The following is a 14,566-nucleotide window of genomic DNA, read 5'->3' as shown; positions in this document are numbered from 1 at the left end:
CGTATTTATATCTTTGATTCCTACACACACACACAAAAAAATCGAACCAAGTTTTTAGTCAGGTAACGTTAATGCCAAAAAGCTTCCAAATTTATGCTACTTATCAGTTATTTTCTAATCCAAAATCTATCAACTTTTGAAAATTATTTTCAAAACAAATATTTTAAGAAGAAAAAACAAAAACTACTCAAAAGATGTTTTGTATAGTTCCTTGGTTTCTATTGCAAGAGGGGCAGGAAGCTACTCCCACAACTCAATCTTGCAGGCCACTGTGACCCCTGCACTAATGGCTGCACCTGGTTTAGGATCTCTTTTCTAAGATATTGTCGGGACCAGAGAGCATGCTTATACATGTATATTTTTCTCACGTGTCAACTTAAGCATAGTTGTTGGCGAGGTGCAGAGAATATTTTAATTATTCACTAATCAAACGAATTTTCTAAAACTGTTTAGTAAAGATAAAAAAAAAAAAAAGGCTCTTGTTGGGTTTTAAAGATTTTAAACTTCAAACTACCCTTGCGCCATGTGGGGGCAAGACCTCATCCAAAAGGTTAAAAGTTTCTTAATGGATGGTCCGTATTGGTAGTTGTGATTTTTATTTTATTTTTGTATGTAGAGAAAAGGAGAGGAGACGACAATATCCCATGAATATGATGACAACCTTGAAACTAAATCTGGGTCAGCACATGATTGTGTCTCCCCGGGCCACTCGCACAGTCGCATTCGCACCACCCTCCTCCGTTACCGTATCTCTGACTCACCAACATGCTTCTGCTCCTTCTTCCTCCTCTTCTCTAATTCTACGTCATAATGGTACACGGGTCAGGTCCCATTCTCAACCATTCCCAGAATCCGATGACCAAGTTGAAGACCTTAGGGTCCCTGACAATTGGTTAGACCCAACCATCGCCTTCCAGGTACTACTTTTTTGTTGCCTTTAATCCCAAATTGGTATTAATTTTTAAGTATATGTGTTTGTTTGACGTGGCAGAATTGATTTTTGTATAGTTTTTCACATGTTTGTTTTTCCTTTTGAAAAGAGACCAAAATTGATTCTGATCGAAAATTGATTCTAAACTAAAGCAATTTTAAGTAGCTTCTGAATTAGATAAAAAAAAATTATACTGAATTTTACTTCAAAATCAATTCTAACCAAAATTAATTTTATTCAAAATCAATTTTATCATCACTTACCCAAATATACACTAATTATTGGCAATTTTAGAGTATAAGCGGTTGAGGAGAATTACTTGCATGTGTTTTTTGACTTAACAGGAATCAGAGTGGCTTAGGGTTACTTTACATAAATGGTTGGATGATGAGTACTGTCCTGAAGAAACCAATGTGGAAATAAGCAGAGTTGCTGCCAACTCATTCTACAATTCTCTGCTACAGAAGCAAACAGACTTGGGTGAGATTCTGTTGAAGATGGCCCGTGAATTGGAGTCTATTAATTATAAAGAGAGTTTCCATGGGGCATTCTCATCAGCAAATGCTGCTATTGACCTCATTGCTCAACGGATAGAACAGCTCTGCCAGTCAATTTGAATTTGATTGCTCTAATTTGTTTGTTTTGGTTATAGTACACAATCTTGTTTCACACTTGACTTCTTCTTAGCTTTAATCCCCGGAATATTGTATTGTAGGCCATTCTATGGTTTTTTTTTTTTTTTTTTTAATGTTTGAGTACTTTGGTGTCCATTTCTCAGCTTCCTGAAAATGGAATGAATCTCATAAAGCAATGTGTTCATGTTATACTCTGAATTTAATTAAGTTGGTATGCATGGAGTTAGGGTTTCTTTTCCGTAATTTCGTGGAATCTGTTGAAGTTATTATTATGTCACTAATGCTCAACCTTCAAACTCTCTCGAGTCCATTCAAGAACTAGCATTCAACAAATGAACCAAAATTGTTCTCTCAAATAATTTTGAAGGAAAAAAATGCAAGAAATTCATACATTGAGTGGTACTTTCTTATGAATGAATGAAGTCTGTAAGACAAATAGGCAAGAATCGTGTTTGAGTAGTAACTGAATAACACATCTAACTTTGCTTTGGAATCTTTGTCCACATATTCTATTATGGTAGGTTAGTCCCGAAGAAGAAAGTGATGGATTGATTTGTAGAGACATTGGTGCTACTCTAGGCAATCAGTATACAGGGTTCCTTCTGGAGCTATTTAACCGGCAATTTGGGATCAATTTTTTTTATTGTCACCATGCCTCCATCACTATTTTTTATTGGTATAATTAATGGGTTCTTCAGAAATTCTTGAGTCAGACTGCATTGCATAGAAACAAAAACTGATCCTAGTCATTTTCTCTAGCATCCTAGAGACCTAGAACGGGTAAGTAGCGCACGTCCCTATCAGTGGAGTAGAATTCATCACTTTCTGTTAGGTTGCAATCGCAAGCTACACTTGAGTCCCCCGTGGAAGTATGAAATTCTAGCATGGGATTTGTATGGCCTCTCCAATTACAACAGCTAGCTTTTGTAGTGTGGTTTTCCTAAATGTTCTTATCAATTAGTATCAAGAATCTTTCACCATGTCTCTCAACTGCAAACGAGTGGTGCAAGCCAACATTGCAGTGTTCACTCGGCACTAGTCAAATGGTTAGTGCATAACCAGCTTGTGTGGGTGCTGCGACTGCAAAGCATGGTAGGATGTTAGGATCCAATTGTAAGATATGAGACTTAGTCTCACATTGGAAGTATAACTACAAGAACCAGCTTTTGTGGTGTGGTTCTTCCAAGGTTCTTGTCACTTTCCTTCTTCGTTCACCTGGACTTTGTACACGTTTTTCCATGAGCAATGATAAAACTCCTAAAAACATGACCACATGGGAACTATATAATTTCTAAGTAAAGGAACAAAATTTTTTGCATGTTTTTCATACAAACTCAAGTGAATGTATTTGTGGTATAGATGGAATTGACCTGGATTTGTACAATGTTCTTTAGTTTCAATCATTTGACAGATTTCATGCTGATTTAAGTTATGCTAGTTTAAGTACCTTCTACTTAGTGATTCCCTTTGTCAAGTAGTCCATTGGTGCTGTAAATGCCATCATAAAGAGGCCTGTTAATAGAAAGCTGATTGGTTATAATACATTTGTAAGCTTCAATCACATCAGCAAAAGGAGAGCAATAAGGTGTACTCTGAGAATCAAAGCCTTTATCAACTTTTTAAAGTTGACTATAACTAAAGCATCTTTTTATATGCTTAAAATCTGAAGGTAAACATGATAGATATTATTCTTATATCATAAGGAAATGAAGGACATGGAATGACTATGGTCCAGCCATCCAAGACAAATTCTCATATGTGTATTCAGGACATTTTGTTCAATAGAAAGAACAAAAGATTAAAAGCTCTATCACATGCGATCTCAGAGAAAGATCTGTCATATGGTTGTCAGGATAGATTCTCTCAAAAAAGCAGAGTGATCCTTGCAAATGCATCTTCTGTTGGAATGGGACCAAATTCAACAGAAAGTCCCATTACAATGGTTCTCTTTCTCTCATTTCTTTTGAATAAAAGTATAGAACAGTAAAATACATATTCCTTATGTCATCATGCTTGTTTAGGGTGCCTTCAAGCATTTGAGCTGGCTCTCGACACTTGCATGGGTGTCCGAACATTTTGGTCGGCTGCGAAACTGATATCATTTGGGGGTCAATACTCAAACCCCATATTTGAATTCCTCCATGCTTATATATACTTTTGTTTGTCCCATGTAGGGCTTTATAGTTCTCCAACAAGAAGAGTAAAAAAATTGAATTAACTCACTCATTGAATTATTTAAAATTTGAAATTGAAGGTGTTTTTCATCATTGTTACCTTTATCAAAATATAATTCGTACAACCTCCTACTGCACTTGATCTGGTGCAGGAAATTCCAAATTCTTAAAAGATGTGAAACCTCCATCCACAACCAAGTTGTGTCCACTAACATACTTGGCATCATCAGACGCAAGGAAAAGTGCAGTATTAGCAATATCATTCGGTTCACAATTCACACCCTTTAGGACACCAGCATTGTGAACAATGTCCACATGTCACTGAGCATCAACATGAGGATATATCTGACTCATTTCTCCCATGAAAAAAGGAGTGGGGATGGCAAATGGTGATATGCAATTGACTCGGATTCTGTGTCTGCATAGTCCCGAAGCCAGAGATTTAACAATGCCTATAACTGCAAACTTGGATATTGTAAGGGTGCTGTGCCACCCCTCCCATTACACCTGTGACACTTGCTGTGCAGAGAATGGACTCACTTCCACGTGGGATCATTACACATGCTGAATGCTTGACGCCTGCCACAATGCCACGAACATTTATGTCCATGACTTTGTCAAACAGTTCCAGGTCCAAGTCAACAATGCTTAGAGGACTTCTGCAGGCTATTCCTGCATTGTTGTACATGATATCAAGTTGTTTGTATTTAGAAATGGCAAAATCAACAGCATTGGAAATGTCTGACTCTTGAGTGACATCACATGTTATGAAAGTAGCATTAGGTTCTAGTTCTTTTGCAGTCTCTTAGCCAAGCTGTTGATCAATATCAGCAATAATAACCTTGGCCCCATTGTTGATGAATTTTGTAGCTGTAGCCTTTCCTATTTCCTATTCCACTGGCTGCGCCTGTGATCGGTGCAACCTTGTCTTGTAGCTTCCTGAACCATCACATTAAAGAGTAATGTTATATCATCTTACAAATCTTTCTAATACTTTATGAAGAACGTATTAAATGGAGTCTAGTAAGAGGATTAGTAGGAAGATTTTGTAGGAGGATTTAGAATTATTCCAACAGCAAATGTGAATTAAAGCCACAAAGTATACAGAGAGCCTTTTGATAACATTTATATTATGCAGAGCGTCATGTGATATGTATCTAATAATTGGTGGAATCAGAAATTCAGGACTAAAAGGTTGTAGAGTCTTAAATGTGCCATCAAAGTCTGGTATATCAGTATGGAACTATATTCATTGTTCATCTCTATAGTCCTCTCCAAGCACATACACTACAAAGCATGATTATCAGATGCAAGGAAATAGTAAAGCAGCTAATCCATTTCATATTATGAAAGGAACTATATCAACTAAAATGCAAGGTCTCAATTACAAGTCAAAATGGCCAGGAGACTGTGTGCTAAAGAAGTGAGTATCTTCGTATAAGGCTGCTATGCATTTATTAAATTAATCCATCAGGTACACACCAGAAGCCTTCAGTTCTGTAACAATGAGAGTGGTAACAGTGAAAATGAAAGGACTGGAGTGAAAACACTATAAATTAAGAACTTGTCGAGCATGCATCGTGGATAAGTGCCCTGATACAATATGAATATTCACTCATTCACCCTCTTTGCTTGTTTTTGCAAAAAATTCGCGTAATCAACCATAATGGTGGTTTTCATTAGTCTGATCAGAATAAATGATGATTTTTATTTTATTTCTCACTCATTTCTGCTCATCTTTTATTTTTATCCATTTTATTTTTTCTTGTCTCTGCCAAAAAAGAATATTAGAGTGTGTTTCATTTAAAAGATAAAAATAAAAAAGAAAAAAATTGAATTAAAATAAAAAAATAAGAGGTATAAATTTCACATAAAAAAATACAACATTTCTCTTATATATTACTTTCATCTTTCAAAACAAACACAGCCTAAATAACAAAGTATACACTTCTCGAGAAATTTCAAATTTTCTTATAAAATAATACTAAACACTAAGCCGTTTCCCTCCAAAACATCGAAATGAAAATTTTCCTTTATTGTTTACACTCTGATTTTGATTTCACCTCCAAATGGAGGGGCATTTTAATTTGGCGTCGCGTCTTCTGAACTTCGCAAGTTCGCATTCTTCTCTGTCAGCACTCTGATCACTGCATTAGGGTTCTACTCAAACTCCATTACTACCAAATTCATCATCCATAGAAGAAGATTTAAAAATTATTAAAAGAAAAAAGAAAAACAGAGTTCCCATTCCAATGGCTGAGGCTTCTTCGCCTCGCTCTCAAACTTCATCATCCCCTGGCGGTAATCCACCATTTTTCCTTGCTTATTTGTTGTTGTTGTTGCTGTTATTTTGTAGTAAACTTATTTATCTGTTACTTCAATGATTTTCATCATTACTTGTACGGTTAATGCATAAAAGTCGAAGACAACGAGTGGGTTGTTCTTTGATCGTATTGAATTTAATGTTTAGGGTACTTAATCTGATCGACACACTCTATTCCATGATCATCTATAATGGGTCTGATTGTAAGTATGCATCAGGTTGAGTTTAAATGTTTTTACAATGTTCTTAATTGAATAGGAAATGTATGCAAGTAACTAAGGAGTGATTATGAAAGTTGTGCATAGGGTTCTGCATGTTGAAGATTATTGATAGAATCATAGAACTAGCTTAGACCGATAATAATGTTGTTTGACTTCAATTAGGATATACAGTTAAAGACGCAAATGAAGAGGATCAATTTAGGGAAACTGAGCTCTTCGAGGACTCCTTTGTGCTCAATAGTCCATTCACTGAAATGGAGGTTGAAAACCTTAATCTGAACACTGAGATTGTAGAGGATACGGAGCCTGCAGAGGACATGACAACTGGTACAATGTGTGAGTATGAACAAGTTGTGCTCGACAGTGAGGACGAAGAAATGAATGATAGAGGTGTTGGCAAAGGATTTCTTAAGGATGAAACTAGTCCAACAGTGAAAATTCATTCGACTCTCTTTCAAAAGAGACAGCCCAAGCCACCTTGTGAGCAAGTAGATGCAAATGCCACCACTTTTGGGAAGTCTACTGCTGGTATGTGTTTGTTATGTACGTTTTAATATTGTTTACCTTGTTTCTGTCTTTGTAATAATTTTTGCTTATTTTTTTGTATGGCATTGCTATAAGTTATACTTGTTCGACTGAAGTAATTGTTTATGGACCATTTCATGAATGATTAACTTTTCAAGACCATAATATGCTTGAAGGGTACAAAGGAGCTTTAGTTGATGCTGACGGCTTTGATGACAACAACCATTTATATCCACCTGCAATGCTAAGTCACATTCACTCACCAGAGCCTGGGGATTCCACTGAAGCTGCACTTGGCTTTGTGGATCAGTACTTGTCATCAAATGATGTGGACTTGTTTCAAGTAATTCATTATGGAAAGACCACTAGGGAGAAATCACCTTATGTCTTGAGTTCTAGAGGACCACTAAATCTGGCTAAGAAAATTAAAGCTCGAACTCAAAGTGAAGAAAAAGAACCTTTCAAATGGGTTGATAGTTGCCAACATGACAACAAAGCTGGTATTTTTGGTAAAAAAATTGAAGAATCTTCAAATTTTGGAAGATACAAACAGACATATACGAGAAAAAGACAAAAAGAAGGTGGCCATCTTCAGGGACAAGGAAACTGTAATACAAGTAATAGATGTGATGAGAAGTTACGCCAAGGACCAAGAACGGAAACTGAAAATAATAACTCTCTCAAGGAATTGGATGTTCAACCAAGTGCTATAAGTGAGAATGTTAATGTTTATTCCAGTGTAACACATATAGAAGACTTGTATGATATTGGTTTAGACACTCAAATAGCTGCTGAAGCTATGAATGCCTTAGCCTTTGTGCCCCCTTCTGGCTGCCAGTTCAATGATACTCATCAACCAGAGAATGCATTAGATGGCTCTTTGAGCGACTTGACAGAAAATGAAGCTCTTCTGAAGAATTCTTCAGAGATTCAGAATCCTGGTTTACATTCTATCACAATAAAATCAAATAAGAAAAATCCATCTTCCTCTAGATTTAGTAAAATAACTTTTAGCTCTTCTTGCAAGCACACTGACAAGCAGGAGCCAAGTCTTGTATCATGGAAAATGAAAAAAATGAGAAGCAAGCCAAATTCTGAGGGACAGATTGATAATAATACTAGTTTGCCAATATGCAGTAAACATGTATTGCTTGAAGCGGTTTGCTCACTGGGAGAGTCCACAAGTTTGCAACCTGCTGCTGAAGAACCTAAGGATTGGAACAATGAGAGCAGGCAGACAAGAATCAAAGATCAACCAAGTCATCATACAGAGGGGAACAATAATGTTACGGAGAAGGGTATAAAACACAAGAGGAAGGGGAGTGGTTTAGTGGCTGAACCAGTGAAGTTTGGTGTTAGGACAAAGCGTCTTAAATTGCCTACCAATTCATGTACAGTTGCTAGGAAAAGCAGGTTGAATCATCTGGCTCAAGTTAGTCCACAGTTATCTGCAATCAGCAGTTTTTCAAGGCCTGATTCTTGGGTTTATCCAAAAAGATCGAGAGGGAAAAGAAAGGGGGATAATGTGGGAACCAATCTTAATGCACCAACAGTTGTGTGTATTGATGGAAAAGAAAATAATGTTTTCTCCCCTAGAGGTCTAGAGGATCAAGATGATGTGGATAAACCATGTTTTCCTCACACCCATCCACTCTGCAATGCTTCATGTGTAGACAATGCCAGATGCTTGTTGCAGGGGAACTTTGTGCCACCAGGTTCAGCTGGTGATGCAATGAAGGTAGATAACTTGCATGATATGCACCCGTTATTGCTGGCACATGTTGAACTATCATCAAACAAAAGCATCGCACAATCGAGATCAGAAATTCCAGCTACAGTTACTGCAAGCAAAGGCATAAAAGTTTCAAATGCTAACCATACATACACTGAGCATCACAAAAAGCCATGTGAAAAATCCCTGCCAAAGACTTCGGTTTCAGTTTTGAAAGAGCTTATCAGATTAGGAGTTCCTGAGTTCACGTCAGATATGATGTGGAAGCATCTGAGACATCGAAGAGATATGACAGATGTTCAAGTACTGTTTAGCCAACATTTGGATGACAGTATTATCAAGCAGCAAAAAAAGGTTAGCCATTGATTTTATGTTTATGATAGGAGATGTTACATGTTACCAAGACTGGATTGTGACTTTGTTATTTTCCCTCCTTGCAGATCTTGGCACGTCTCAATATATCTGTTGCGTCAAGTTCAATCGAGGCCACACATTTCATAGCAGACAAATTTACACGCACAAAGAATATGTTGGAAACAATGGCTCTTGGGAAATTAGTTGTGAATCACTTATGGCTTGAGAGCTGTGGACAAGCCAACTGTTTTATTGACGAGGAAAATTACATTCTGAGGGATATGAAAAAGGAAAAGCAAATAGGCTTTAACATGCCTGTTTCTCTTGCTCAAGCAAGACAAAAGCCGCTCCTAAAGGTATTCTCATATAAACTTATGTTAGTTATGCCCAAATTCTTATGCATTCATCATATTTGCCTCAATCTGGTTGCTTGCCTCTTCAGGGTAAAAGAGTCTACATCACGCCACATATTAAACCTGATAAGGAAGTTCTTGTAAGTTTGGTCACCGATGTTCATGGCCAGGTATACATATTCACCTATGCATGCCACTCCACATCTGCAGCTGACCTGTGGCTGCAATATTAGGCATGTTTAGGCTATTAATATATTGCGATCCCCACCTTGCCCACATTTTCAGGTAGTTGATGAAAGTGGGGTGTGCGCAGACATGAATGATAATAGCTTAGATGATCTGTTGATTCTTTCTTGTGAAGACGACTATGCAATATGCCACCGTTTCCTTAAGAGAGGTGTTGAACTTTATTATTATCTTCTTGATAAATAGTGCAGTTATGACTCACTGTATATTCATGTTTTATAACTCTTATGGACTACACAAATTTACAGGAACTGCAGTTTACAGCCCAGAGCTTGTTCTGAATGGAATTGTAATCCAAAAATTGGAACTGGAGAGGTATATTTTTCCTTCATATTTCTATTCTTTTTTGTCCGCTACTCTGCATGGACAAGGATTTTTTTTTCTACTTCATTATTTTCTGCCTTTTTAACCTTGTTTGATATATTAGCCTAGCTACATAAATGCCATCTTTGATCTCAACCATGTGCAGTTGTTTGCCACTACAATGATTTGTTGGCTTGAAGTAAAAACACCTAAGAAAATATTGAGTTCAAGTTGTGCAAAAAGCACATTGGGTTGTTGAAATTACTGTATGAACCCGTAGTTTTCATTACAGTCCCTCTTTTGACATTATGTCTAAAGTCTAAACTTAAGTTAAGCACAGGAAAAAGATCTTATAAACTGAGATTATCTTTAGAGGTGAACAAGAAAAGATGTATCTACTATATTGACTTTTAGTGGGTTCAGATTACAATTAATGATTACACCCTTGAGTGTCAACTGCAGAGGATAAGTTCACTTAGAAGAGCCTTATCCATAGGCACAAGCACAACTTACCTATGCCATGTAGATGAGTAAGTTTCAGACAACTTAGGAGTCAAGTAGAATCTTTTCACATATTTGCTTGTAGCGAGCCTATTGTTCGTCCCTGAGGCCAAAGTAAAACTACTGTCTTCCCAATAAGGTGATTAGTAAGCATCATCTCAACAATTTTATCAAAATTTAATATCATTATGATCTTTGGCAGACACCAACTCTTCATGAATCAAGATACAAGGAATAACCCAAGAGTGTCTAATCGGTTTGGGAAGATTTACAGAAGGCGTTGAGGCCATTTTTCTGGACCGTAGCTGATTTTTGCAAGTGTCATTCAGGTCTACGGTGGAACTCGTAAAATTAATGGGCACTCTCATCTCAGATGTTGACTTATGCTACTTGTGCAGTTACTTACAAATGCGTCTTTATCTTTCTTTTTCTTTTTCTTTTTACTTTGGCATGTTCTTGTTAATAGAATCAAATGGCGTCAAAGGATAGCTACAGAGCAGGGGATTTGTTTCTCGTTTGGGTGCATGTAGTGATTTTAATGTAGTATATAACTTGACCAAGGTAATGGCATGAAGATTCTGACAAATCTGTAGATACACAATGTACGTATTTTCCATTTCTGGCTAAATGCAAGACATTGCCTATTCCAGCTGCATTTTGCACACGTAGAATTGATGAATTCTTGAATTTTGTTTGCTTCTAACGCATAATAAAGCATAGACCCCATGTGTATAGAATATAGATTGTCTCGTTGCCAGATTTTTTCACCTGGGTTTTTTTGTGGTGATTTATTTTCTTCACCTAGTACCCAATTTCATGACAGAGTCTTATCCGTGTTGTACATGGATCTAGAGGATTTGGGGGAATTTCACCCAATTTTCCTTTTTTTATTTATATAGATTCACTTATTTCTCAAAAATAAAGTAAAGAATCAACCTTTAAATAAACCCCATTATTAGATATCTTAACTAAACAAGTTATTGCCAATTAATATTTTTTTACAAAATAGGTTAGGTTTTTGTTAATATTATAAAAAAGACTTATGTTATGGTGTCAGTTTCTAATTTGTTTTTACTAGTTGAAAAATTTAGTTGACTGTTTAGTAAATAAGTTTTTTTTAGTAATTTTTAATATTTTTTAAAATATTATTTAAAGTAATATTTTTTAAAACGTTAGCTTTTAATTTTTAATTTTTTATATTTTTATTTATTTTTATTTTTAATATATTTATCAAATTTTTTAAATAAATCATGATTTTATATTTTTTTAACTATTTCAACAGTTCGTTTTATCAAATATTTATAATTTAGTATATTAGTTTTTCAAATTTAGCAAAGCTTTTTCAACTAATTTTATTGAATATAATCTTAATATTTGGACAAGATTATAATCTTTCATTTCAGCGGTTTTCATGATAAATTAGTTTTAAGTTGAACGGGTAGAATAATACAAAATGTATTAAATATTAACTTTAATAGAAAAGTTAAGTGCTTTTTGTTTTTATTTAAAGTAAAAGAAGATTAAGTGAGAAAAACTAAAACAACAAAAGCAAATTGGAAAAGTATAAACTGTAATTTATCTTTGATGCGTCTAAACTGTTTTATTGGATTGCATTTTATGTAACATTGATCCAAGTGCTATCTTCGTGGTCTGAGATCTATTAACAATGGTGCAAGTGTGCAACTCTAACACAATTGGGACATCATGGATAGGGGTAAATATATGCAAAAGACATCTTGATTCTCAAGTTAATGAAAATTTCATTAGAAAAATGACATGTAATAAATGTTTACATCACAAATATTGGTTGTATTGATAAGAGTATGAAATCGATCGGATTGCCCAACACAAGTCCCAGAATTTCTCAATGTATATAAACCTTACTTTGATATAGTGATAGAGTAACTTTACTGTCGGCTGAAATATGGTTCATTATGCATAAGTGTATGTTAGGAATCAAGTGTTTGAGTGGTGTTGACCTTGATCAACTGTGTATAACTCAAGCTAATCTAGCGTTCGAGTTGAGGTAGTCCCACTATATGGATTGAGTTTCAAGCTCATTCCATGACAATCTTTAATTAAATCAAGAAAATATTTATTTTATACAATAAAACACAAAACAATGTTGTTTCATCATAATTTAAATGATTTTTATATTACTTATTTTGTTTTTTATTATTGTATTGGTGTAAAGTGTTTACCAATTTTGTTTTGTATAATGTTAGCGGTAACCTGGCTAATCACTTATTGTATTTTTTAGCCTATGTTGTGAAATTATTATTTAATTATGCACTGACTTTGCGTTTTAATAACTGCACCAAGTTATTTATTGCAGGTGCTAATTTTTGTGCAATTATATTTTTGGTCCTAAATTACTTAGAATCTGAAGCCCGTAAGATTCAGTATAATTTATATTTTAGTAGAATCGATTTAAAAAAAAATACATTGAGATTTTTTTAATTATGGATATTACAAAAAAGAAATTTTTTGAGAACAATATTCAAAAAGTAAATTTATTTCTGTAAAAAAATTTAAGTTTAGTTAGATAATAGAATAATTTCTGAACAGTCTAAACACGTGCGTATTTTTAAACAAATGAAATTTATAAATTTTTTTAGGGGTAAATTATTTTATAACTTTCATATTTAGACTTTAGAGTAAGTCTTTTGATCCATCTCAAAATTAATTATACATTGAAAAAGCATTTTGGTAGCCGCAATTGAATTTATACCAATTTTGTTGGCCTATAAATAAACTCATTGACACAGCATGAGCCCAAAAGAGACAAGCACGGGACAACCTGTTTGACAGCATACCTTTACTGTTTCTTCTTGTTTAGGAAGTGGCCCAACCCAGGATTGTACCTTATCACTCCATTGCAAATATGACAACCGTCGTTGTCCTTCCACCAGATTATTTCCCAACGTAGCAATATCAATCTCATGCACAATAATAACCAAATGGGCCCTACTGGATCTTAATTTGAAGCTGCTCCATTAGAGGCAATTTTATTAATCTTGAATGCCAATTCAATGCATTTTGATTTTGTGAGAAGTAACAAAGCATTATTTTTCCTTGAACGTGCCTTTGGAGTTTCTCCAACGAAAAACAAAACACATCAAATAGTTTCTCTCTTGCTAACTTCAAAGTTGAAAGGGAATTGCCCTTTTCCTCTGTTGCTTATCGCTGTCATTTTATATAGGTATAAGATTATAAGTGGTTGGGTTGTTATCATTTGGGTAGGGACTAGAGAGAGTTGAGAAATATCCAATATCATGCTTTCTTCACTCGCCACCAAAAAGGTAAACTCCCCTTTGCATTACAATTTGACACACTTTTTAATTGACCTGAAAGTGAAAAGGAACTATCAAACTATCTTTAGCTTAGTGCAAATGATTTTGGTTTTCCACTTACGTTTGGAGCATATTATCAATCAATGAAGACAAAGGAAGCTAATCAACACGAAAAGGATTTTCTTCATTTGTTCAATTCGTCACGAATTGACATTTCTAATGTCAAGCAAAGATACACAGCGAGTAGGCTCAGTTGTTTATCATATAGGACCATATGCTTAAATTTATCATATAGGACCATATGCCTAAATCTAGAAAAGCAAACAACATACAGAAGGATTCTTTTTAACCACTAGGATTAACCTAGTGGGAGCTTTGAATAATATGCATGATAACTTATGTTTAATCCTTATTGCTACCTCCGTAGACCCAAAAAATATGGAAGGAATTTTACATAGTGTTTTTAAAAACTTAACCAGCTCAATTTTATTTGTTTTTGAGTCTCTAATCGAATCAAGACAATCCAACTTAACAAGTTAATAGAGATTGAATTCAATTCTCAAATTTTTCTATTGACAAGCGATATATAAATTTATTTATAAATTCTTACTAAAGTTAATAATAGTCTTTCCTTGTTTTATAGGACGCACCTTCTCTAGTTCTCGTAATGTAAACTTTTATCCACCAAAAAAAGACAAACCAACGTGATGTGCACAAAACATCATAAAACGGGTGACAAGGATTGGTGGCAGAATAACGGATAGGGTAAAATGAGGGAAATAAATTGAATAAAACTTGAATGCCCTTTTCTTGTCTTGATTGTGTTTGGGCAGATAGCAAGGCAATTGGCAACATCTATCATCCATTTGCGCTGTCTTGGCGGGACAGTCTGGCTTGTTTATCTTTGTACCTCGTTTTTCTAGCTTATTACCATACTACCCCTTTTTTCTTCTTTACTTTTCTACCCTTTTTTTT

At 35.0% G+C, this 14,566-nt stretch overlaps 2 protein-coding genes and 1 pseudogene across 3 annotated transcripts; 2 read left to right on the top strand and 1 right to left on the bottom strand.

The window, feature by feature from the left end:
* Positions 1–681: 681 nt before the first annotated feature.
* LOC100527606 (uncharacterized) lies at positions 682–1,786 on the top strand. The gene is made up of 2 exons (NM_001251677.2): positions 682–917; positions 1,276–1,786. The coding sequence occupies exons 1-2, from the start codon at positions 687–689 to the stop codon at positions 1,546–1,548; spliced, it is 504 nt and encodes a 167-aa protein (NP_001238606.2). The 5' UTR covers positions 682–686; the 3' UTR covers positions 1,549–1,786.
* A 1,990-nt stretch (positions 1,787–3,776) lies between these two features.
* Positions 3,777–4,865, bottom strand: LOC100801858 (zerumbone synthase-like; annotated as a pseudogene).
* Positions 4,866–5,551: 686 nt separating this feature from the next.
* LOC102659913 (uncharacterized) lies at positions 5,552–10,953 on the top strand. 2 transcript variants are annotated; one of them, XM_026126988.2, is made up of 8 exons: positions 5,552–6,041; positions 6,456–6,812; positions 6,986–8,895; positions 8,982–9,251; positions 9,338–9,418; positions 9,534–9,645; positions 9,743–9,809; positions 10,501–10,953. In XM_026126988.2, exons 1-8 carry the CDS (start codon positions 5,993–5,995, stop codon positions 10,580–10,582), a joined length of 2,928 nt encoding a protein of 975 aa, XP_025982773.1. In that variant the 5' UTR covers positions 5,552–5,992; the 3' UTR covers positions 10,583–10,953. The 2 variants fall into 2 exon arrangements, with proteins under 2 accessions (XP_025982773.1, XP_006604694.1); XM_006604631.4 differs by having other exon boundaries at positions 6,447–6,812.
* The last annotated feature ends 3,613 nt before the right edge of the window (positions 10,954–14,566 follow it).

Source organism: Glycine max, chromosome 19 (assembly GCF_000004515.6).
Source record: "Glycine max cultivar Williams 82 chromosome 19, Glycine_max_v4.0, whole genome shotgun sequence".
Taxonomy (NCBI): domain Eukaryota; kingdom Viridiplantae; phylum Streptophyta; class Magnoliopsida; order Fabales; family Fabaceae; genus Glycine; species Glycine max.
The sequence above is the reverse complement of the archived record's forward strand: the minus strand, read 5'-3'. Positions and strand labels throughout refer to the sequence as shown.